This window comes from Neoarius graeffei, chromosome 6 (assembly GCF_027579695.1).
Source record: "Neoarius graeffei isolate fNeoGra1 chromosome 6, fNeoGra1.pri, whole genome shotgun sequence".
Taxonomy (NCBI): Eukaryota; Metazoa; Chordata; class Actinopteri; order Siluriformes; family Ariidae; genus Neoarius; species Neoarius graeffei.
The window spans coordinates 1,844,490-1,871,532 of NC_083574.1; the positions used below are offsets into that span (position 1 = coordinate 1,844,490).

Genomic DNA, 27,043 nt, shown 5'->3' on the forward strand with positions numbered 1-27,043 from the left:
AGATAATGAGATGAGATGAGTAAACAGTGTATGATATTTATTCCCAGATGTGAGGTGAGGAACTGCGACAATCACGAAACCCGGATCTGGACGGTGGATTTTGATGCGATTCTGTAACAGTGCCCCGTAAACAGCACATTTTCTCTTTAATCCTTTAATATATCGTCTGTCTAAGATTCACACGGCCGACGTTTTCCCTGATGATCTGCACCTGCTGTGATTAATCCGCATATGTCATCACTTTCTCATCATCATCATCAACACTGACACTATTGCCTTCCTGTTTAATATTTTTGTCAGAATTGTTGTCCTCTTTTTCTCTCAAGTCTTTAATACATATAACTAACCTGTGTAACTTTATATTTGTCTAATATTAGAAAAGTTGAACACGCACTGATTTCACTGTCCAGTTGATGCAAGCAAGAGGATGAGAGACTGGAGAAAGGGGCGTGGCCAGGGCCTCTATCCCATTTCCTTTTTACTGAAGGAGAAAGACAGCTCTTTGGTGTGTTATTGAGTGCTAATGTATACCAGCGTACTCCAGAGATATTAGTTTTGAAATTTTCATTAGTTTTTATTTTTATTTATTCTTTCAGTTTGCTTTTTAAGTTCAGTTAATTTTACAAGTGCATAAGTAGTTTTATTTTTATTTTGAGGAATTGATTAGTTTTAGTTGCGTTTCCATTTTGTTGAGGTATTGCACAGCCATAGACATCCCATAATACCGAGACAGGACACAAGCTGTTTACGGTTTAACTGCTACTTTTATTATTATTATTGTCTTATCACCTACAGCAATGAAAACACAGTAGGTCGGTGTTTTAACAAGGAAATAACGCTTTACATAATGGAAATACATGACAAAGAGGGTTTGTGACTCTGAACCTGTCAAACAGAAGCATCAGCGAGCACGTTGTTATGCATTTATAACCAACAGAAAGGAAATCTGGGCGGCACGGTGGTGTAGTGGTTAGCGCTGTCGCCTCACAGCAAGAAGGTCCGGGTTCGAGCCCCGGGGTCGGCGAGGGCCTTTCTGTGTGGAGTTTGCATGTTCTCCCCGTGTCCGCGTGGGTTTCCTCCGGGTGCTCCGGTTTCCCCCACAGTCCAAAGACATGCAGGTTAGGTTAACTGGTGACTCTAAATTGAGCGTAGGTGTGAATGTGGGTGTGAATGGTTGTCTGTGTCTATGTGTCAGCCCTGTGATGACCTGGCGACTTGTCCAGGGTGTACCCCGCCTTTCACCCGTAGTCAGCTGGGATAGGCTCCAGCTCGCCTGCGACCCTGTAGAACAGGATAAAGCGACTAGAGATGATGAGATGAGATGAGAAAGGAAATCCAGGCTTGCTGGACTAAATGAACCTGGACATGATGACAGATTCGACCATCATCTGTTTTCCTGTAGAGCTTTCTGAGAGAGAAATATCTGCTTTATTCCTTACAGATATAAGATTTATTTATGTTGTTTAAATGTCACTAAGTCTTGAGTTAATTTTAATGACTGTAAATAAATGTTTGCTCGTCATGTTGGAGATTTGTATCAGGTGTCATATCTGACGTGACACTGAGACTCATCATGGTAGAGAAGAACATTTCAGTATGCCCATGTTTACATTAGACCGTATCAGCGGATCATCAGATTAGCGTTTTTAAAACGATTAGCGTGCACACAGCAACACCAATACACGATTTGCGTGCACACAGCAACACCAATACACGGATACGCTCGGCTCCGCAGGCATCCTGCGCTCCAAATCACTCCGCCCTGAACAGCGAGTGCCCTCTGGAGGGTGCGCACTCCGGCCCTGCGCAGCTCACAGAGCGCGCGAGTGAAGTGCACAAGCAGTGATTCGGGACTGAGCCGCTGTGTGTGTGATTCCAGCGCAGATCACTTACCACTTGCAAGTGGAAGGATGGCAAGCCTAAAGACAATCATAACGACACAATGAGCAGTATTTGCATCAGTATTTGCAGTATTTTCATACTTTTATACTCTTTAATGAAAGGTGATACAAGGTGGAAGTCCGCGCCGTTTTTCAGCAGTCGCGTCACATGACCAACGCCAGCGAATCAGGAAGGTGGATGTCACAGTGACGTTGTCCAATGAGACGCCAGCTAGAGCTCAGCACAGCGTATCCGCGTATTCTCAATGTTTACACAGCACCGGAGCTGACACGATCTGGATTGAATATGTGGACGCTGGCGGATTCCCGTTTCCCGGCGTTTCCAGGCGGTTTAATGTAAACGGACAGTGCATCCGCGAAGAAAACGAGACAGATACGGTCTAATGTAAACGTAGCCTATGTGTTTGAGGAAGATGGAAACAGGGCAATTGTTTTGATGAACCTGCTGTTCGTTCGGGCAGAAATCCCTGTGGGAAAGCGAGTTTGTTTAGCAATTCAGAATTCAGCAAGATATAAAGACATTGTACAGAGTTTACCGGGTTCAATCCTACCATCATCATCATCTAATCCTTTAACTAAATCTATTCTGCACTCTTCCTTTCATATAGAAATCATTATAATGGCAACCGTGGAAGAACATATTATCATGTTATGCAGATAGAACTTTATCAGTGTACTGGATGAAAATCACACACACACACACACACTAAACCACATGTGTCAAAGTCAAGGCCCGCGGGCCATTTAAGGCCCGCCAAACAATTATATCCGGGCCGCGAGACCATTTTACATTATCGTTATTAATGGCCCGGTGATATGATGCGCTGATAGGCCGTCGCTGTGGGCGGGCCATTGGGGGCAGTGCCCGCCCACCACAGATCTCAAATAAATAAATAGATAAATAAAATCATAATTTCATTTTATTGTACTCGCTTTGGGTTAAAACTTCCAGTATTGCATAATCACTAAGACATTAAACATATTAAAACCGTGTGAGTTTGTTGGAAAGTTAGCTACGTAATTACGTCAGTCAGTGTTGACAAGCAACAATCAGTTACCCGCATTTCTGGGTGGAAAATAAAGCACGAGTTTATGCCAGCAGACAGCAGCTAGTTTCCGCGCTTTCTTAAATATGGATATACGTAATTGGTTCAAAACCCCAACACCGCCAACTTCGGATAAACCAACACATGATGTCGTTGGCAAAGAAGACGAAAGAGAGGACAGCGCTGGCACTCTACTCAAAGTAGGTCCAAATTGTGTGTGTGTGTGTAATGGCAATTGGTAGCTACCCCTCTTGGTTGCTTTGAAATGCACCCGCCGTGGTGTTTTTTTTTGTTTGTTTAGTTTGAGATGCTGCTTGTGATCTAATAAGTTATGTGTGTGAGAGAGAGGGGGCTGATGTTGCAGGCTGTTGCTGGTCCGGTCATGTTTGCTGTTGGTTATGTTTAATGTGATGATTACTGTGCGGGATTAGGGCTGCCCGAATAGTGTGCAAAAATAAGCTAATAATAATGGTGCCCCCCTGGTGGATTTCAGATCTCGCGACGAGACTGGATAACACACAAACTGCATGTCCCATAATGCAGCGCACCAACATTCCCGCGTTACTCAAGTCAAGTGTCTGTTACTGTCTCTATGGTTACTGTCTGTAAAGCTAGCCTTTGACAATGGCGAAAAGAAAAGTTGATTCAGAAAATAGAGCCTTTCAAAACAGATGGGAGGCTGAGTATATGTTTACTGACATTGCTGGCAAACCCGTGTGTCTTATTTGTGGAGCCAATGTGGCTGTACTGAAGGAATTTAATCTAAGAAGGCACTTCGAGACGAGACATCAGGACAAGCTGAAAAACCTAAATGCTGACCAGAAGCTACAGAAAGTAGAGGAGCTAACAAAACAGCATAAGAGCAAAGACAACTGAATGTTGACAACTGAATGTTAAAACTGAAAAGTGAATGCAAAGCACACATTTTATTTATTTTTCAGGGCTTTTGGACCATGCTCATGTTTTGATTTTGTATTGTTTAACATTTTTATGGAGAGCAGAAATATTTAAAGATATTTGAAGTTCATTCATTATCTGTAGCCGCTTTATCCTGTTCTACAGGGTCGCAGGCGAGCTGGAGCCTATCCCAGCTGACTACGGGCGAAAGGCGGGGTTCACCCTGGACAAGTCGCCAGGTCATCACAGGGCTGACACAGAGACACAGACAACCATTCACACTCACATTCACGCCTACGGTCAACTTAGGCCGAATCCCATTTCACCCCTTGGACCAACCCCTTGGCCCTTCCCCTCCATTTTGCGCGTTCACGTGAAGGGGTAGGGGTATCCCAATCCCAGTTAACGCGGAGGGGTAGGGGAAGGGGTAGGGCTTCTGTACCCCTCCAAACGGAGATTTTCCTGGAGCTGACTCCGATCGAAGGGGTTTGAGTGATTTCCCACAATGCTATGCGGATTTCAGCGAGATTTCATGCGGATTTCAGAAAGATGGCGGTTCCCGTGGCGAAAGATTGTCATAAATGTATTTTCTCCATTATTTATGTGTTTTAAGTTGTTATCCAGAGGAAACACGCCGCTTGATTCGCTTTCGAGCTGAGAATGAGCAGCGATTTCTGAAATCCAAGCTGCTGCTAAAAAGCTTTGGGAGTGAGTATTGTTTTCGGTTGCTTGACTGCGTACGTTTTGTTCTGTTATTCTCGCTTTTATTGTTTACATGAGTGTTCTGACACCTCATTCTGTCGGATGTGGTGCACGAAGCGCCAAAGATATCCCATTCAGTGGTGTTAGTTAACAAATCACACCCTGCCAGCAGAGATTTCTGTTCTGGCTCTGACTGTAGCGGCTGGTCGCAGCCAATGACGCATTTGGTCGCGTTTTGCTAACGTAAACGCTGACGGAGGTACGCGATGACGTATGCGATCGTTGAAGGGCTATCCCAATACGTAGGGGTTGAATTTTAAGCCCTATCCCTTGTAGCTCAGTTTCAAGGGGAAGGGCCAAGGGGAAGGGGTAGGGGTAGAAATTAGAATTGGGATTGAGCCTTAGAGTCACCAGTTAACCTAACCTGCATGTCTTTGGACTGTGGGGGAAACCGGAGCACCCGGAGGAAACCCACGCGGACACGGGGAGAACATGCAAACTCCGCACAGAAAGGCCCTCGCCGGCCCCGGGGCTCAAACCCAGGACCTTCTTGCTGTGAGGCGACAGCGCTAACCACTACACCACCGTGCCACCTATATTTGAAGTTTATTTTTCTAAAATGGTGATTTTGAGGGAAATGGAAATTCTGATTTAATTTTTTAATAGTGGAAATGCACGATTTTGATTTCATTTTTCCATGTTTTTGCAGCATTTTCATAGTTGTAACTTTTATCATTTTGACAAGAGATATATTTCGAGAGCAAAGTATTCAAGTTGAATAAAGTTTAAGTTTATTGTGAAATAATATTCCTGTCTGCTCAGAACATACTTATTTTTAGTGCGTTCAATAAATGTTTATCCTGTTCGGCCCGCGACCTAAAGTGTGCTTTGAATTTTGGCCCCTGGTGCAATTGAGTTTGACAGCCCTGCACTAAACAGTCCAAAAATAGGTTTTGAACTTGAACACTTCCTTGTAGAAGCTGATCCCTCAATCTAAATACATTTAAATAATATTGTCTGGCTTTTTCTCGTGTTCTATCAGACATATTCCATTCAGCGAGCATGATACTGAACAAGCTGAAGCTGAGTAGCTGAATGGAATATATCTGATAGACCACTAAAAAAAAGCCAGACAATATTATTATTATTATTATTATTATTATTATACATACACATTCCTTTCAGGTGTTCAATGCAGCTTTCTCTTTCAAAATTCTCTCAAAATCTTCCATATTTAATTAAGTAAACCTGGCAGCCATGTTTGTTTACAAATTGTCGCAGTCGCTTGCTAGCGTGGAAGTTTTACGTCTCCAACGTGTGACGTCATGTTGTCTTGACAACCATGGAATATCGTAAACCATATTCAACGCTCATTCTCCATTGGGTAGAGTGACGTGATATACGTAGGATAAGCAATATGCTAACAATATTGCATGCTATCAAACCAAATGAATGAAACCCGCTAGAAGGGAATAGAACACATGTTTTTATTCCATCGAAAAAGTGTCCTGGATGAATAAAAATTTGGAATAATGTATACCATTAATCAGGAAGCATTCACGCCCCTTCCAAGGAATTTCATCCATTCACTTCTCTCTCACCTTAAAATCAGCCTTTCAAGATGGCATTGTGACGAACCTGAGCCTCACCGATACGCTCAACGCAGCATGTCTGTTCTAGTGTATTAAAGCTGAACACATGCGCACTACCACTACTGGACTGGTGTATTACCAGAAATATCTCTAGTATTACTGCACGCACGGTGCAGCCAACATGCGGACTCCAAAACGCGGCTGCTGTGTGGACCATCTGCACGTGACGAAACCTGTATCGTGTGCACTGAGCGTGTACAGTGCATGGACCACGTCTGCTGAAGTACACTCGGGCCTTTATAGGATTTGTGTACATCATCATCATCATCATCTTTGGAGTTTTAAGGCAGCCTGCATTACATTACTGCCCCCTTCTGGAACTAGTCTGTTACTGTTTCAAGGGGGAAAACAAAACAAAAATGAAAATGAAACTGGTTAGCTCGCCAGGGACCGAGGCGAGGTATTGTTTTCAGTCGGGTTTCTTTGTTATTTTGTAAATGATATTACAGGAAAACAGCTGGACCAATCTTCATGAACATTTCAGGATAGATGGGCATTGGTCTCAAATAGAATCTCTAACATTTTGGGGGTCATCCGGTCAAGGTTTTTATGGCTACTGCCTCATATAGAGCCACTATGTCATTGTCCTGTAAGAATGTAAGAGTGTAACAATCACGCACTGCGCATACATGTGTTCCGATTAAAATGGCCGGTGAGTGTAAACAATTCAGTTCACCATTTGAAAGAAATGGATGAGACTAAAGAAATCACTTTCAGACATGTTTATGCTTATTACCGACGGAAACCGCATTCCTATTTTAAAATCTACTCCAGGTCGTCCCCCTTTCCTCGCCTTCTTCGGCCAGTGGTCCCATGTGTGATGGAGACATAACGCACTTCCAAGTTGTTACAGGAAGTTGTTGAAAAGAGTATTAAGACCACTGAGCTCTAGCGCCGGGCCATTTCCGGGAAATAAGAGTTTGGGTCATGGCGACAGCGTGTGTATGTCAGCCTCGGTTCGGAGGTTTCAGTTTGGAAAACTGTAAGAGGTAAGAGTAGAATAATATAAAGTACAGACACTTGGTATATTTTACTTTTGTGATTTTTAAATTGTTCACTTTTGGATTACGCTTCAATTTTGTGGCTACTGACTCAGAGTAAATATATATACAACCCCGATTCCAAAAAAGTTGGGACAAAGTACAAATTGTAAATAAAAACAGAATGCAATAATTTACAAATCTCAAAAACTGATATTGTATTCACAATAGAACATAGACAACATATCAAATGTCGAAAGTGAGACATTTTGAAATTTCATGCCAAATATTGGCTCATTTGAAATTTCATGACAGCAACACATCTCAAAAAAGTTGGGACAGGGGCAATAAGAGGCTGGAAAAGTTAAAGGTACAAAAAAGGAACAGCTGGAGGACCAAATTGCAACTCATTAGGTCAATTGGCAATAGGTCATTAACATGACTGGGTATAAAAAGAGCATCTTGGAGTGGCAGCGGCTCTCAGAAGTAAAGATGGGAAGAGGATCACCAATCCCCCTAATTCTGCGCCGACAAATAGTGGAGCAATATCAGAAAGGAGTTCGACAGTGTAAAATTGCAAAGAGTTTGAACACATCATCATCTACAGTGCATAATATCATCAAAAGATTCAGAGAATCTGGAAGAATCTCTGTGCGTAAGGGTCAAGGCCGGAAAACCATACTGGGTGCCTGTGATCTTCGGGCCCTTAGACGGCACTGCATCACATACAGGCATGCTTCTGTATTGGAAATCACAAAATGGGCTCAGGAATATTTCCAGAGAACATTATCTGTGAACACAATTCACCGTGCCATCCGCCGTTGCCAGCTAAAACTCTATAGTTCAAAGAAGAAGCCATATCTAAACATGATCCAGAAGCGCAGACGTCTTCTCTGGGCCAAGGCTCATTTAAAATGGACTGTGGCAAAGTGGAAAACTGTTCTGTGGTCAGACGAATCAAAATGTGAAGTTCTTTATGGAAATCAGGGACGCCGTGTCATTCGGACTAAAGAGGAGAAGGACGACCCAAGTTGTTATCAGCGCTCAGTTCAGAAGCCTGCATCTCTGATGGTATGGGGTTGCATTAGTGCGTGTGGCATGGGCAGCTTACACATCTGGAAAGACACCATCAATGCTGAAAGGTATATCCAGGTTCTAGAGCAACATATGCTCCCATCCAGATGACGTCTCTTTCAGGGAAGACCTTGCACTTTCCAACATGACAATGCCAAACCACATACTGCATCAATTACAGCATCATGGCTGCGTAGAAGAAGGGTCCGGGTACTGAACTGGCCAGCCTGCAGTCCAGATCTTTCACCCATAGAAAACATTTGACGCATCATAAAACGGAAGATACGCCAAAAAAGACCTAAGGCCAAAAAAAAAAAGTATGTTTCCGGTAACCCAACTGATCGAGAATTTCCGCGTCGAAATTGCCGACCGTAAAGTTTTTATTACAAATTTCCCTCGATATTTTAGTGTAAGCGGCGTTAGTTTGTCATAATTTTTTGTTTCAACGCATTCAAGTTGTGAAAGAAACGATAAAAAGTAAAATGTTTCGCCATTTCTATCAGCCCTCCTGCATAAACATGGAAGCGCACTTGTATACTGAAGGAGGAAGGGAAAACTGAGCCGAGGCGCCATTTTGAATCCTCATTCAATGCTGTAATGCAAATTGCTTCCTCTTCAGTATACAAGTGCACTTCCATGGCAGGGAAAAACACTACATTTTGCCGCCTATGTAGTCCCCTATTTATACAAATAGGAGTCATTCAGGATTCAGCCATGGTTTTGCTCGGTGTTTTTGCTCGACCAAAGGTCTACAGTAGGCTAGGCCGTCTGCTTTTAATGGAAGTAGCCTAGCCTAGGACGTTATGTTCACGTTATTTCTTGATAAGGTGTTTTCATGTTATTACATGAAAATATCATGAAATAACGTGATTCATGAAATAACGTGATGTTATGTTATTACATGATAAATATATTGTAAAAACGTGATAACTTTGTTAACAACATCTTTTCACGTAATTACTTGATTCTAAGCCAATTTTTTTTGAGTGTGGCAGCAATACGCTTCCATAGATCATAACTCGAACTCTCGCGATATTTTTTTTATTCGTTTAAAGATTTAAAACACTTTTATTTTATTATGATGTGTGGTATAAAGGATTCTGTGCCAAAATACTATTTTGTAAGATGTTTACTTGTGTTAATTTTTTCGAACAAAATAAAAAAAATTAAGAAAAAAAAAACTTTTTCCTACCTACTGACCTTATTTTAGTATTTCATGTTACCTGAAACACACTATCTTTTTTTTTTTGGCCTAAGACAGTTGAGCAACTAGAATCCTACATTAGACAAGAATGGGTTAACATTCCTCTCCCTAAACTTGAGCAACTTGTCTCCTCAGTCCCCAGACGTTTACAGACTGTTGTAAAGAGAAAAGGGGATGTCTCACAGTGGGAAACATGGCCTTGTCCCAACTTTTTTGAGATGTGTTGTTGTCATGAAATTTAAAATCACCTAATTTTTCTCTTTAAATGATACATTTTCTCAGTTTAAACATTTGATATGTCATCTATGTTCTATTCTGAATAAAATGTGGAATTTTGAAACTTCCACAGCATTGCATTCCGTTTTTATTTACAATTTGTACTTTGTCCCAACTTTTTCGGAATCAGGGTTGTATATGCTATATTTACTATATGGAAATGGGATCAGAAAACTATTTTATTTATAATCAGGAGCCACATGGACCCATACAGGACCGATTTTTTCACTATATCTTCCTTCATATTCATTATAAGTGCTACCAGGCGAGGTTTGTTTTTTCTGGCAACACTTGTTTTACCTGTAATTCCAGTTAATTTTAGTTTGTGTTGCATTATTCATTGTAGTCATTTAGCTTGTGTGTGTGTGTATGTTTTTTTTTAAACTGTCATTTTTACTTTTATTTCAGTTAACGAAATTGGAACCCCCTGGGGAAACTACACTGAGAAGCTCTTAAACACACATTAAAAAAACCAACAAGGATACGTTTTTGATGGACACCAAAGAACATCTGCTAATTGCTGCAAATGGAAAATATGTAAACAAACAATCTGAAACATGACAACAATATAAAGGAGGTATTCAAAAGCATGCGCCTGTAATGTTTACTACATTACAGGTATAACTAATGAATAAGAGTCACATAATGCCTTAGTAAGCTTGCACAGCCAGTCTGACCAGGTACCAATCACTCATCTGACTACTGTTCCTAAAGCACAACACGACTATGTCTCACTCATGTTTCAAACACACACGGTTTTGAGATCATCTCATCTCATCTCATCTCATCTCATCTCATCTCATCTCATTATCTGTAGCCGCTTTATCCTGTTCTACAGGGTCGCAGGCGAGCTGGATCCTATCCCAGCTGACTACGGGTGAAAGGCGGGGTTCACCCTGAACAAGTCGCCAGGTCATCACAGGGCTGACACATAGACACAGACAACCATTCACACTCACATTCACACCTACTTTCTTCATCACCAATGTGTGCACTAATGTGGTAATAAATGCATCTACATCTGGCTTCTCAGTACCACACACACACACACACACACACACACACACACACACACACACACACACACAGTATTTAGAAGAAGTCATTAATTATTGTATGAATGGCTAGATATAAAAATACACACAAAATACATGATTACATGTGAAGAAGTCAGTGAGCAAAAACACAGGGCGTGGTCAGGACAAGTCACCTGTGGGGTAAACCTGCAAAATAAACACTCAGCTAGGTTATGAATCAAGTTATTGATTCGATTCATTGGAGCTGCTGGACCTGTTTACTGGAATCGAAGTTCATTTTATGTCCCTGATGTTTCCATGCTACAGTCTGCATGCATTAATCCCGAGGGTTAAAGGGCTTTTGGCTAAAAATGAGTCTGTAAGGAACTAAAACGACTCACATCATAAAGAATCGATTCCCTCACGCAGTAAACAGATCATTTCTTTCTTCGCGCCCTTTACTGACCGCACTTTCACTGTGCGCTTTATTGAGTTTGCACAACACTCTGTGTTCATCATGTGTTCATCAGGTGTTCATGTGTGCATGTGTTCAGGTGTGCATGTGTTCAGGTGTTCATGTGTGCATGTGTTCAGGTGTGCATGTGTTCAGGTGTTCATGTGTGCATGTGTTCAGGTGTGCATGTGTTCAGGTGTTCATGTGTGCATGTGTTCAGGTGTTCATCAGGTGTTCATGTGTGCATGTGTTCATGTGTGCATGTGTTCAGGTGTGCATGTGTTCAGGTGTGCATGTGTGCATGTGTTCATGTGTGCATGTGTTCAGGTGTGCATGTGTTCAGGTGTTCATCAGGTGTTCATGTGTGCATGTGTTCAGGTGTTCATGTGTTCATGTGTGCATGTGTTCATCAGGTGTTCATGTGTTCAGGTGTTCATGTGTGGATGTGTTCAGGTGTTCATGTGTGCATGTGTGGGTGTGTTCATGTGTTCATGTGTGCATGTGTTCAGGTGTTCATGTGTGGATGTGTTCAGGTGTTCATCAGGTGTTCATGTGTGCATGTGTGGATGTGTTCAGGTGTTCATGTGTGCATGTGTACAGGTGCTCATCAGGTGTTCATGTGTTCATCAGGTGTTCATGTGTTCAGGTGTGCATGTGTTCATCAGGTGTTCATGTGTTCAGGTGCTCATCAGGTGTTCATGTGTTCATCAGGTGTTCATGTGTTCAGGTGCTCATCAGGTGTTCATCAGGTGTTCATGTGTTCATGTGTGGATGTGTTCAGGTGTTCATCAGGTGTTCATGTGTGCATGTGTGGATGTGTTCAGGTATTCATGTGTGCATGTGTTCAGGTGTTCATGTGTTCATCAGGTGTTCATGTGTGCATGTGTTCAGGTGTGCATGTGTTCAGGTGTTCATGTGTGCATGTGTTCATCAGGTGTTCATGTGTTCATCAGGTGTGCATGTGTTCAGGTGTTCATCAGGTGTTCATGTGTGCATGTGTTCAGGTGTGCATGTGTTCAGGTGTTCATGTGTGCATGTGTTCATCAGGTGTTCATGTGTTCATCAGGTGTGCATGTGTTCAGGTGTTCATCAGGTGTTCATGTGTGCATGTGTTCAGGTGTGCATGTGTTCAGGTGTTCATGTGTGCATGTGTTCATCAGGTGTTCATGTGTTCAGGTGTTCATGTGTGCATGTGTTCATGTGTGGATGTGTTCAGGTGTTCATCAGGTGTTCATGTGTTCAGGTGTTCATGTGTTCAGGTGTTCATCAGGTGTTCAGGTGTTCATCAGGTGTTCATCAGGTGTTCAGGTGTTCATCAAGTGTTCATCAGGTGTTCAGGTGTTCATCAGGTGTTCATGTGTGCTCTGTAGTCCGGGAGCCAAAGGCCCAAATTTGGCTGAACCTGGCTTCGTCGGTTAAAGGTTTTTTTTTTGCTGTTTGTTGTTGTCCAAGGTCTACTCATTAAGATAAGAGAGGGTGCCTGGTGATATCCCTTGGGCAATTCCGGATATTGGCCCTTTATTGTTGGATGTGCTGCAGTCATAGCCTAAATTCTGACATTTTGACATTCTTCACTTTATGTTCACCAAAGTCTATATATCATACTTATTTTTGTGTTTGTTAACATAATAGGATGAGTTTAAGGCCTGGGGGTGGGGTTCCAGCCATGGTTGGGGGTGTGGCCATGCAATTGGGGGCGGGGCTTATACCAAAACGCCCTTTATTACTCTATTACTTTGGTTGTTAATGCGAGCCTTAAATTATTAGGCATACACTCCATTGTCATCATTTATCGTCAATTGGAAACATTAATGTGCCATTCCAGCAAGTCACTATTGAAGCCACTGACTTTGTCTCAGCGTGTTATGGCATTCGAGGCAGTAACAGCATGTCACACACAAGGTTGGTGGTATGGGGGAAAAAGAATGGAAAAGGTTATTTATCCTCACCAAACCTGGCTGCTCTTCCACCAACAACAGAGGCATTTCTTGAAAATGTGAAAAGAGCACATTTTCAAGCAATATTATGGAGAACTCTGGATAATCATCCACTTGAACTAAATCCTGAGGAATTTGGATGGACTAAAGACACACAGAACAAAGCACTGATCCCAACAAGTGTACCTGGAAATATCAAACTGGCACCGGATTACATTTTGAAGATGATCAGATGTAGCTGCAAGAGTAAAAATCCCTGCAACTCTAAATGCAGTTGTTCTGTCAATAGTGTGTCTTGCACAATTTTTTGTGCTTGCTTTCAAGTAGGATGCTCCAGAGTAGAGATTTAGCACCACAGAATTTCAGAAAAAGGGTTTAGAGGGTTTTTTTTTCATCTGAACTCTTAGTTCTTTCCTTAAATAGTTTTTGTGTTTTGTGTGTGTGTTTGCATACTGTATGTAATTATTTTACATAATTATTGCTCATTAGTGTGTGTGCATGTGTATGTGTGTGCGTGTGCATGCATGCATGCACGTACATGCTTTATGTACTGTAGTTCTTGTATCAAAATTGTTAATTTTGCAAATTTATGAAAGGGTCAATTACACGTTTGACTAATTTGAATGACAGTAAAGCGTGAATACTGTACAGCCAATTTGGTTAATTGAAAATCAGTATCTTTTGCTATTCTTGTGTGTGTGTGCGCATGCTGTATATGCCATTTTGCATGCTTGATATATTGCATACTGTAGTTTTACATAGTGGATCACTGGTGTGAGTGTATATGCATGCTGTATATAGTTATATTGCATGCTGTATATAGTTCTTTTACATAGTGGATCACTGGTGTGAATGTATATGCATGTTGTATATATTTCTATTTCATGCTGTATATACAGTAGTTCTTTTACATAGTGGATCACTGGTGTGAGTGTATGCATGCTGTATATAGTTCTATTGCATGCTGTAGTTCGTTTACATAGTGGATCACTGGTGTGAGTGTATGCATGCTGTATATAGTTCTATTGCATGCTGTAGTTCGTTTACATAGTGGGTCATTGGTGTGAGTGTATGCATGCTGTATATAGTTCTTTTACATAGTTATTGGTCATTAGTGTGTGTGTGTGTGTGTGTGTGCATGCTGTATATAGTTCTTTTGCATGCTGTATAGTTCTTACATAGATATTGATCATTATTTTGTATTAACTGTAGAGTTTATGTAATACTTGTATAAAAATCGCTAATTTGGAAAAGTTATGAAAGGGTTAATTAATCCACATTTGATGTATTTGAATGACAAATATAGAGAAAAATGTGAATACCTATCAGATACAGCCAACTTGGTGCATTTAATATCAGTATTTACACTGATATTATTTTTTTTGTATTTTCTTCCATTATTTGGGCATATAGGGCATTAAATATATTAAATTGCCCAAGGGATATCACCGGGCACCCTCTTAAATCTTGAAGAGCTACCTCAAATCTATGAGATAAAGCAAAAAAAAAAAACTTTAACCAAAAATTCCGGGTCCGACCCCATGGCTCCCGGACTACTGAGGCGAAACCCTGCATCCGGTGAAAAGGAAATGCAGGCGAGAGAAGAAGGTAAGAACACCACCCGGGAGGTCACGCGCTGCCCGCCGAGGTGTTTGAACTTACCGACATGATGCCACAGGTTCGTGGCCACGTATTCCAGATACCCCGCGACCCCCATGACCACCAGCACCGCCCCGAACAGCAGGTATGTTCCGTTTCGCCTGATTTTCCTCAGCGGGAAAAACGGCATCATTGTCCCGCGGCGCGGCTCGGCTCGGCTCGGTTCGGGTTCCTCCCTGCGGTCACTCGGTCTCTGAAAGTGTCATGATGTCCCCGCGCACCGGCGCCGCACCCGCGGCCTGTTCCTGTCCCTCCTGAGGAGCGCCGCGATCACCCCGAGTCCCGCCGGGGCTTCATTCCAGTCCTCACATGGGCGCGAGCGCAGAGACAGCGTGTCGGTGCCCCTACAGGTGAGCTAGGATTTAGGCCACGCCCTCAGGGAGGTGTGTGTGACGTCATCGATCGCGGCCAGGTAACAGCAGGAAAATAATAAACGTGCCCTTTCCCCTGCCATCAGCATCAATAATACAATGTGATCAAACAAAAATCATTCATTCATTCAAAAACAACAACCAAATATTTCATTATAAGCCGGATAATGAGCCTTATATTTCCATCCGGTTTCTGTTCGCTCTCCTTTTCCCTTCACAGACACCCTGGTCTCATCTCAGAGCCACTGCTGTGAGCTGATAGAGGAGCACCAAAGAGCGGAGTTTTTATTTTATCTTTTTTTGAACTTTTCCCCCTCATGTGGCTCTCCGTTGTATTAATTCTGTTCATTCCTGCGTGGAAAATAATCCACTCATTCAGCCGTGAAGTAACAACTGGACTGGTGGGGCGGAGCCTCCCCTTCCCAACACGCCGCAGGGCCCGGGACATCAGGGCTGGGGTCAGAGTTCAAAACTTTATGCAACTGCCGTGAAGGAAAACATTTACAGTTTTAGTTCTTATAAAATATAATATCTCCAAAAATAAAGTTTAAAACAATGAACAAAGACACAAGACAATGGGACAAACAGTGGCGATCAGTGACCGTTCAGGGGCGGGACTATGGTTATCAGTCACCGTTCAGGGGCGGGACTATGGTTATCAGTGACCGTTCAGGGGCGGGACTATGGTTATCAGTGACAGTTCATGGGCGGGACTATGGTTATCAGTGATTGGTCAGGGGCGGGACTATGGTTATCAGTGATTGGTCAGGGGCGGGACCATGGTTATCAGTGGTTGTCAGGGGCGGGACCATGGTTATCAGTGGTTGTTCAGGGGCGGGACTATAGTTATCAGTGACTGTTCAGGGGCGGGACTATGGTTATCTGGTTGGTCAGGGGCGGGACCATGGTTATCAGTGGTTGTCAGGGGCGGGACCATGGTTATCAGTGGTTGGTCAGGGGCGGGACCATGGTTATCAGTGATTGTTTGGAGTGGGACCATGGTTATCAGTGACTGGTCAGGGGCGGGACCATGGTTATCAGTGATTGTTTGGGGTGGGACCATGGTTATCAGTGATTGGTCAGGGGCGGGACTGTGGTTATCAGTGATTGTTTGGGGTGGGACCATGGTTATCAGTGATTGGTCAGGGGCGGGACCATTGTTATCAGTGGTTGTCAGGGGCAGGACCATGGTTATCAGTGGTTGTCAGGGGCGGGACCATGGTTATCAGTGATTGTTCAGGGGCGGGACCATGGTTCTCAGTGGTTGGTCAGGGGCGGGACCATGGTTATCAGTGGTTGGTCAGGGGCGGGACCATGGTTATCAGTGGTTGGTCGGGGCGGGACCATGGTTATCAGTGACTGGTCGGGGCGGGACCATGGGTATCAGTGATTGGTCAGAAGCACAGGTCAGGGGTTACAGTGTGAGTCAAGTGAGTCTGCTTTCTAAATTCGTATAACAGCAGCTGTGATGTGAGCTGGAGAAGTGTCTCAAGTTTAAGACAGTCATGAATGTGTGCTGAAAAAGTTGCGAGATTTATTGCTAGTTTTTTTAAATTAAAGTTGCTGAAGGGGTCTAAAAATTCCCAAATCTGGTGAAAAAGTCTCTACATCTCTACAAACACTGAAGGAGCGTTTGGCCCCGGAAATGGCTACTGACGTCAGACTCAACAAGTGGATATGATTGGTTTGGGGGCGTGGCCATGAGTTAGTTGTCGCTTCGACACTCCAAGCAGCCCTGACCGTATCTCAGAACCCACTCGGTCTCTGAGTCCACTTGGGCGTGACAGTGGCTATTCTGACTACATATCATAATTATCTCATAAGTCCATGTGTGTAAAATCTAAAATGTAGTACAGTAAATCCTTTAATGTGCTTCTGTACAGACGCTGATTGCATACAGTACACGATTAATGTAAAGGTTTCTGTTAATCTGTTAATAATTTTTGTAATCAAAGAACACTGTCATAATGTTTATCTGTTTGTCATTACATTAAATGTTGTGTAACATCCACAACTTTGTAAACTCCTCTGTCCTGAAGACGTCAGAAAACTTAAACCTCCAGCTTCACCTCTGACTGTTACACAGACTTCTTACAGAGATCACACACACACACATTTCTTTCAACAAGAAACTTCATCACATCAAGAATTTCACACATCTTTAATCCGTTTATTATTAGTGAAGCGTCCTTCGTACATATTCCTTCGAATGAGTTGTTACTGCAGGAACAAATTCATAATAAAAGAAGTGAGATGCATTACTGTCAGAGCTGCTTCTGACCAATCACAGTCCAGAATTCTACAGTGCCGTGGTGTAAATATTAAATGCAGTATTGTAAACGTGTGTCTGTGTTTTTGTTTCTTTTGTTTGATGTAAACACAGTGGCACTGGATGTAAAGGTTATAGTGCATTCAGGACGTTACAGTCACATGTGGAATGGTCCAATCCAGAGGAACCAGTCTGAATGGCCAATTCCAGTTTGACAGGGTGGCTGCATGTGTGTGTGTGTGTGTGTGTGTGTGTGTGTGTGTGTGTGTGTGTGTGTGTGTAATTTTATCTGGAGGCCAGTTTGCTCATGCCAGGGGACATGTTGCTCTGTTACAGTGTTAGTGGGTGGGATTAGTGTGCAGCAGGTGCGAGGAAACACACGCACACACACAAAGCAGAAACTCATAACAATACAATGTCATTGCTTTCAAGTTTTGTTATAACATCGTTATTACTGCCATGAAATAACTGTAAAATATGCACATTTTATAATAATAATAATAATAATAATAGTAGTAGTAGTAGTAGTAGTAGTAGTAATAGGAGTATAAGGGTGTTTTCACACTTGGTCCCTTTCAGCCATCTAACCGAACTCTGATCGATGACTCAGCGTTTTTTGTGCATATGTGAACACTCCAACCGTACCCAGACCCCTTTAAAGCGAACCGAACTGAGACCACCTCAGGAGGTGGTCTCAGTACGGTTCGCTAAAAATCAACAGTACGGTTCGCCTAATCTGCGCGTTGTGAACAAAAAGCGCACCGGGTTCACTTCGCCTTTTTCACTGTAGTTTAACCTTCTTCGTTTGCCGTAGTTGGTCACGTGACTGTAGCAGGGAAACTCAACTTCCTTTTGGAACTTACCACAGCCGCTGGAATAAATTTATTTTCCTTAATCCGCACTATTTTGATCAAAGAACACAGCAGGGCAAGCATGGCAGCAGACATTTTGATTCAAGAGAAAATTACCCAGAATTCCATGCACTGGGGGTCTGAGGGCTCTAGAGGACCTGGTGTGAACAGAAAGAGGACTGAGGCCCCATCAAAGCTTAACTGGACCAGAAAGAGAACCCAGTCCTCTTTGTAATAAATTCACAGTGTGAACACAAAAAGAACTGAGTTCTTTTTCTGTTGGTCCACTTTTTGGTCCACTTAAAGAGGACTGAGTCTGGTTCCTTTAAAGGGGACCAGTGAAACAGAGAGAGAGAGACGAGAAGAGAGACAGAGAGAGAGAGAGAGAGAGAGAGAGAGAGAGAGAGAGAGAGAGAGAGAGAGACCTTCAACTAGTCTTTATTAACAACAATTTTAGTTGATACAAATTTGATTCGTCTGACAAGTATATGAACAAAACAACAAACAAACAAACAAACAAACAAACAAAATGAACAATTCAATCACAGTTTGGTAAACTTTAAGTTAATAGTATATGTATATACACATACTAATATTCTTGTTCCACAATTGACAGTCTGTTATTTATATCATCATTTAAAAAGACAGAAGCAAAGATTCATCGGACACACAACATAACACGCCTCCTCGCCCCCACATTTCAACAAACTCATCTCGACCTGAGGTCATTTCATAATAAGCAAATTCTATTTTCAGCCGAGCTGCCACTAGACCCTTGGTCATGAGAAACGGGTCGACCGACCCTGATCCCAGCATTTTATTTCTCCTTGTGAGCCAAATGCTCGTTTTAGCCTGACCGATCATAAAGTTAAGACTAATTTTCCTCCATTTTGATGCATTGTATTTTAAACTGAAAATGAAATTTACCTCACTCAGCTCCTCTTCAAATTCCCTGAACCATTCCTTCAATAAACCAAATAAGCTTCTTAACCTTCCGCACTTTAGCCATAAATGTTGCTCTTCCTGGCAAAAAGGACACCTCCTGTCTACCCTGGGATCTATATGTCTGTTTGTGGCCACGGCTCCATGTACTATTCTCCACTGGAGATCCGCAGTGCGTTTCTCGATAGGCGCTTTGTACAGGGATCTCCAGCATCCTCTGGAGGACGAGCCTGGTGCGAGCAACCCCGACCACCTTGAGTCCTGCAGTCCGTCCAACGTCACCTTGTGTATGACCTTGACACTCCGATAGTATAAGGCCTTTTTTGATGGTGCTGGAAAGTCCACTAGTTGGGGTGTTTTAAAGGATAAAAGTGTCTGTTCCTCCACATCTTGGTTTTCCACCACAGCAGCGATAGCCAGAGATGGGAAGAGCAGTTCCCTTCCATAAACCTCTGGGATAGGTTCTGTTCAGAGTGCCCTTCTGAAGTTACCGGGGAGTGAGGACAATATGTTGTCCAACAGTCTTTGTAGCAAGCGGATTGATTTTATTCCTGACTCCTCACTCAGTCTCTCAGCAGTTTTCCATGTCCTTCCACTCCTTAGGTTAGCCAACTTCACCAGACCAGCCCTTACAAACGCTCTCTTCACACCTGCAGAGTTCAATGTCCTTCTCTGTATGAAGTCATTATGAAACAGTGGTTCCTGTCCAACATCGCCATAAAACTGTGTGGTAAGTCTCTGAGCCTTTATGATCTTGTTCCAGGTCTTTGGCATGGTTTGATAGAAACCTGTAGTCCCGGACAAGTCCAGCTCTTCCAGTCTCATCAAAAAGAGATGTTTGTCATCACCCAGATTCCCAGCTTTATGTAAGAGTAGGTAGGCTGTTTTTGTCCACGCCAGCTCTCCCCTGTATAGAAGACGCTGTGCTGACTGTAAACGGAAGGCTGTGATGCGACTCTGCAGATCAATTAGTCCTTGACCTCCTTCATTCAGGGGTAAGAACAGCACGGCAGGTCTGGTCCAGTGATAACGCCACCAGAAAAAGTTTACCAGCTTCTTCTGGATCTCCTTAACGAGTGCTTCCGGTGGATCTAGGACCGTGAAACGTGCCACAGCATCAAAGCAATCAGGTTGTTCACAACCAGAGCTCTCCCCCGGTATGACAAGTGGGGCAGGACCCAAGTCCATCAAGACAATCTGGCACCTACCTTCTCTATAATCCCTTCCCAGTTTTTCTTTTTAAAATCCTCACTACCAAGGAAGACACCTAGACATTTAATTCTCTCCCTGCTCCACTCCAGTCCTGCTGGCAGAGTTGGCAACCCTTTCCTTTGCCACTGACCCATTATGTATACTGTGCATTTTCCTAGGTTTATTTTGGCAGATGATACTCTTTCATATAGGGTCAAATTGCACATAACACTACCTACATTCTCCTGGCCTCTTATAAGGACAATCACATCATCCATATAAGCGGACAGAGCTACTTTACTTTGCTCATTTACTTCCTGAAATGGAAGCCCCATTAGATCCTGTCAAAGTTTATGTAGTAAAGGTTCTATTGCTAATGAGTTCAACTGTCCTGATAAAGGACATCCTTGTCTGATTCCTCTAAAAACTTTAACTGGATGACTAAACTTTAAGATACACCTCAGGACTGTGCACCTTACACACAGCACATACACCAAGTCTGTGCACCTACCTTACCTTGCAATACTTCATAAATGTGTAATATTTTATTTTATAATGTGAATCTCTCGTGCAATAATTTATATGTGCAATGAGCAATACCTCACTCCATAATGTGCAACACAACACACACACCTCAGGACTGTGCACCTTACCCCCCTTACACACTCCCCCCCCCCCCTTTTTTCCCCCTTCCTCTCTCTCTCTCTCTCTCTCTCTCTCTCCACGCTGTTTTGCCCTGTTATTGGAGATGCTTTAATCTCATTGTACATGTGTATAGTGACAATAAAGGCATTCTATTCTATTCTATTCTATTCTATTCTAAGTCCACCACTAACTTTTAAGATAACAGAAGCCTTGGAGTATAGAAGTTTAACCCAGGAAATAAAAATATTACCGAAACCAAAAGCTCTCAATGTTTTAAACAAATATTCATGATCAACCCTATTAAAGACTTTTTCTTGATCAATGGATAAAAGACCAAGATTAAGTTCTTGAATAGTTGATAGGTCAATGATGTCATGTATTAAGAATAGATTGTCCATTATTGTCCATTATGTCCATTACTAATTTTTTGGAATAGTTTGACCTGGTCTGAGCCCCCATTGAAAGCGTAAACATTTATGAATATAAAAGGTGTATTTTAAATTGTGGCCTGCACTATAATAGCCCGACCCTGCTCTACTTCACTAAAGGAAATGTGTGAAGGACTCATGCGCTGCGAGAAGAGTATTGCTACTCCTGCACTTATGTTAGTACCATGGCTAAAGAAAACCTGCCCCCTCCAGCTCATCCCCCAGTCCACCTCATCATCACTAGAGCTATGTGTTTCCTGCAAAAACAGAACATTGATATTTTTTGTCCTGCTAAGCTCAGTGATCTTAGCGCTCTTATTCTTATCTCTACCTCCGTTTATACTTAAGGAGCTAATCCTTAAAGGAGATACGCAGAACCTTTATTTTTAAATACATTTCTGAGTGGATAGTATCTCCATCCTTGACTCTTGTATGCTGCATAAATGGGAATAAAAAAATATATTTTTGAGAGTTAAAATCGACTGCAAAGTTGTGATTGGCACTGCCCCGCTGAGCCAGCCAGCCCTGAGTGCGACGTCACAGCGGGAACCGGTTTTAAGGCCGAGGCCTTTTACAGCTATAGACCAAAGTCATATAAATAAAAATTGATAGTGAAAGTAAGAAATAGCATTACCGACTCGCTCAACTAAGACTGATTTGATTTCATTGATTGTGGGTTGACTCTCATTAAAACAGGATGGGTGCTATAACTTATGCAACATACATGTACATGCATGCATTTTCAGTGATAAAACGTAAAAGGCTCATTTAAATAATCAGATGAACTGAGACAATCACATTCTGAAGCAAATTAAATAATCTTATACCGCTAACTTAAACACACAATACAAGTTACATGGATTAATCTAAATGCAGGTAAACAACGAGTGTTGTTGTTTTTGTTGTTTTGCATCCAAATGAGAGTCGGAGCTTACCCGTCTGTGTTCTCGCTTCTTGAAGGCCGACCTTGTGGCCGATTGTTTTGAAACAATCTGACTTTCAGTTCTTTCTTCAGTTCTCTGTTCATTCCTTCTTCCACATAAGGGTGATATATTGCTGCTGAGGCGAGCATATCCAGCGGAGAAATCAGATGGCTGGTCCACTCATTCTCCATTTTCTCCATACTGAGTACTCCGCCATTACTGCTCAGCTCAGGCAATTACTAAAACCCAGGACAGGACGTCACTGGTTTTAGCAACAACCTCTGGGAGGTCACTGCCCAAGCAATAATATGTCACGTCCGGTTCCGTCCCAGGTTTTAGCAACAACCCTCGGCTCACACTCCGGGAGAACTGGTGCAACTGAACTTACTTTCCTTTTCTTGTAGTTTTCTTTTCCTTTAATTGTTGGTACTGCACCCTCTTTCAATCCGGGCTTATAGCCAACGCTCCTCAACAGATCAGAGGTCTCGTACGAGTCCTCAGTAAAATGTGCAGAGCAGAGGAGAGACCACTTTGTAGGCGCCCAATGTGCCCGTGAACTTCTCGCAAAACGCGTCCAAATCTTTGCAGTTTGAACATTCTTGGGCCATGAATGCAACGTAAATCCACCTTCTGTCGTGTTACTGCACCCGCCAGCAGCACATCTACGTGGCATGGCGATAAATTAGCTCAGAATGGAGGATCGGAGTTGCAGTCAGCTCTGTGTTTTAGTCTAGCGGAAATGGCGATGAGACTGATAGACTTCCTGCTGTGACGTCACGGATGTCAAGGTCATTCACTCAGACCACTACCTATATAAATCACTTTAATCGTAAAAATTACTATATTAGATTTATTGTTAACGCTTAAAACTATTCCTGTGCCATTCTTGAGGTCTCAAGGCGTTTATAAACAAAAAGTGAGGCCATGGCTCTGCGGATATGCTTTAAATTTGCCATGAGGAGAGGAGAAGAGGAAGAAAGAAACAGAGAGAACCCCACCAGTAGAAGAACAGACACCCTCAGTGCTTTACCCATTTTATTTCCTTCTACAGAGAGGAGCTTTTCCCCTTTTTTCTATTCTCACTTTAGTCAGTAACTTTTTTAATCAAAACCTTTTTTGCTTGTGCAGTTGCTCTTCACCAACTTCCTTTTTCATTTTTACAATTGACTTTATCAGTTTATCAACATCAGGGAAAAAAGTGTTCACGTCTACAGAATGTTTACCAAAAGTTTCATGAAAAAAAATCGTTTATTTCGTGCAGTGTAAAGATGTTTGTTATCCTGTGATAGATAATCAGAAATGTCGGAAAAAGCATCATCATCTAATATTTCTTCATCCTGGTCCATTTCACCTTCTAAACCCAGTGCTGCTGTCTCTTTAACCTGCTCGGTTTGCTGGGGCGTTTACCCCTGACTGGGCTGGGGAGTGTTTGGGACAGTGTTTACCTTTTGCTCATCCTCGGTCACAGCATCACTTCCGGGTGTTTCCACCGCAGGTATCCCCTCAGTGTCTGGCTGAGCCACGCCCCCCGGTGTCTCCACCGCAGGTGGCCCCTCAGTGTGAGTCTGAGGCTACATCCACACGACAACGGCAACGAGATTTTTTTTTTTTTAAATATCGCGTCCACATGGGCAACGGATCAGTAAAATATCAGGTTCATATGGCAACGCAACGCTTGCTAAAAACGATGCAATACACATGCCACACCTCTACGTGCGCTGTAAGACGGTCCCATTGGAGACACCAGAAGAATAGAAGAAGACGCATGCGCATAAACCCCTTCTTCTGTAGCATCAGCCACATAAAGTTTTGATTATTAATCAGTAGCGTAAAACGAAAGACGCGGAAAGAGGAATGAATGGGGGTAGATGGAAGCCGGTACGCCAACATTCTGATATCCTCCAGAATTCTTTAATGGTCCGGAATAAATTGAATGCTACACGTTGATGGATTACTTTGTTCTTCTATGCCCTTTTTGAGGAATGTATTGTTGGACTTAAACCAACATCTGAAGAGGTGAGATCGCTCCTTTTTTTCCCCCTATTTTTGCTGGCGGGATTGTTTTTGTTTTTGGAAAGCGCACGGGCGGTGCGCTGTTTGGTACTGCTTCTGCAGTGTTTGGACTAAAGACTCTGCCCTAAGGGCTATTCTCTCTCTCTCTCTCTCTCTCTCTCTCTCTCTCTCTCTCTCTCACTTTGCACCATTACACAATAAATATTCACAGTGAAAATATTTTGTAAGCGCGTTTCATGAACCAAGTTATAGGATTTGTTGACAACTCGCATCGAGTTCATTACACTTCTACCCGGCGTGAAGCACTGACAGTCATGTGGTTGTGACATCATCATAAACAAATCCGTTCTACTCATCCAGATGACTTCGCAATGGCGCTGTTGCCAGATTTTTCCACTCTGGAACCCGTTCTCAAAAGATTTCGCCGGTGCCGTGTGGACGCCAGGCCGAAATGATAAACAATTTTATCAGATTCACCTGAATCCGTTGCCGTGTGGACAGGGCCTGAGACTCGATCCCGACCTGAGAGGAGCTGCCCTCTCCAGCCTCGGTGTCTAAACCTCAGTTTCTGTCCATGGTCTCGCTCTCCGCTTGTGTGTGGTGCAGACAGAAAAAGCGCTTATGTCCAACATTCCCACACTCAAAGCATTTCATATTTCCAGAACTAGCATACACCATGTAATACCCTTCTTCATATTTTACCCTAAATGAGATTTCTAGTGTTGGAGAGTTGAGGAACATATAAACCTGTCTCCGCAGAGACTGAACATGCTGCAGCTTCGGGTCTTTACAGCCGAGGCGAACAGTTTTAAAACCACTCGCGAGCTTCCCAAACCACTGTAGCTCTCCCTCCAGAGCTTCATTATGGATGAAGGGAGGTGTACTGTTGGACTGAAGGGTGCTTCATCCTCCACACATCGACCACATCAGCTTTCTTTAAAACATTAGATAAAATTGAGGAGGACTGAATGTGCAGCTCTTCTCCAGTTCTGTTGAAAGTAAAATCTGTGCAACAGTTCCAGTCTCCCCCCATTAAAACACACTCCCCTGGATCACTGCGATTTAATTTCCCCTTTAATAAGTTAAACACCCCGTCACGCTCAGAGCCTTGGTTTGGTGCATAAACATTAATAAAACTAAAGGTAAAATCCTGTATTTCAGCCTTCACCATGAGAACTCTGCCTTTCACCAACTCTGTGCTTGACATAATGTTTATAGCTGGATCCTATCCCAGCTGATTACGGGCGAAAGGCGGGGTTCACCCTGGACAAGTCGCCAGGTCATCACAGGGCTGACACATAGACACAGACAACCATTCACACTCACATTCACACCTACGCTCAATTTAGAGTCACCAGTTAACCTAACCTGCATGTCTTTGGACTGTGGGGGAAACCGGAGCACCCGGAGGAAACCCACGCGGACACGGGGAGAACATGCAAACTCCACACAGAAAGGCCCTCGCCGGACACGGGGCTCGAACCTGGACCTTCTTGCTGTGAGGCGACAGCGCTAACCACTACACCACCGTGCCGCCCAACTTTTCAACATCAGGGAAATAATCTTTAACATTCACTTTTTTACCAAACGTCTCATCCAAAAAGCTACTGATCTCTTCTAACAAATAAAGTTGTGAAATGCTGTCTGCTACAGAGGCGCTATCAGTCAGAGTTACACTCCATATCAGTCACACTCTTATCATAGCAACCCTCCGACTTCATCACCTCCTCTGCCTCACTGTCGGGTCTAACGTTTAATAAATCAGCCTCATGTAAAACCGGACACTCCGCATCCTGCTGAGCTCTCCCCATACCGACCTCCTCCTGCTCCGTCCTGCTCTGTTCAGCTTCCATCAACTCGGCTGAACCGCTATTACCGGCATCTGTAGCTCCAGGCGCAGAGCTTCCGGACTCAACTTGAGCAGGCGGAGCAGATTCAGATGACGTTAGCCAACTGCTGTTCACCTCCCCACTGTCAGTCACATCAGCCACACCACTGCCTCCCTCCCCACCGTCAGTCACATCAGCCACACCACTGCCTCCCTCCCCACCGTCAGTCACATCAGCCACACCACTGCCTCCCTCCCCACCGTCAGTCACATCAGCCACACCACTGCCTCCCTCCTCACCTTCAGTCACATCAGCCACACCACTGCCTCCCTCCCCACCGTCAGTCACATCAGCCACACCACTGCCTCCCTCCCCACCGTCAGTCACATCAGCCACACCACTGCCTCCCTCCCCACCGTCAGTCACATCAGCCACACCACTGCCTCCCTCCCCACCGTCAGTCACATCAGCCACACCACTGCCTCCCTCCCCACCGTCAGTCACATCAGCCACACCACTGCCTCCCTCCCCACCGTCAGTCACATCAGCCACACCACTGCCTCCCTCCCCACCGTCAGTCACATCAGCCACACCACTGCCTCCCTCCCCACCGTCAGTCACATCAGCCACACCACTGCCTCCCTCCCCACCGTCAGTCACATCAGCCACACCACTGCCTCCCTCCTCACCATCAGTCACATCAGCCACACCACTGCCTCCCTCCCCACCGTCAGTCACATCAGCCACACCACTGCCTCCCTCCCCACCATCAGTCACATCAGC

General features: G+C 43.5%; 1 protein-coding gene across 2 annotated transcripts in view; it reads right to left on the minus strand.

Moving 5' to 3' along the window:
- Positions 1-15,146, minus strand: part of b4galnt3b (beta-1,4-N-acetyl-galactosaminyl transferase 3b) — a 65,271-nt gene extending 50,125 nt beyond the window's left edge. For both annotated transcript variants that reach the window (XM_060923176.1, XM_060923177.1), the window contains exon 1: positions 14,802-15,146. In XM_060923176.1, the coding sequence (XP_060779159.1) occupies positions 14,802-14,931 (130 nt within the window). In that variant the 5' untranslated portion in view covers positions 14,932-15,146. The remainder of the gene's footprint in view (positions 1-14,801) is intronic.
- Between the last annotated feature and the right edge of the window lie 11,897 nt (positions 15,147-27,043).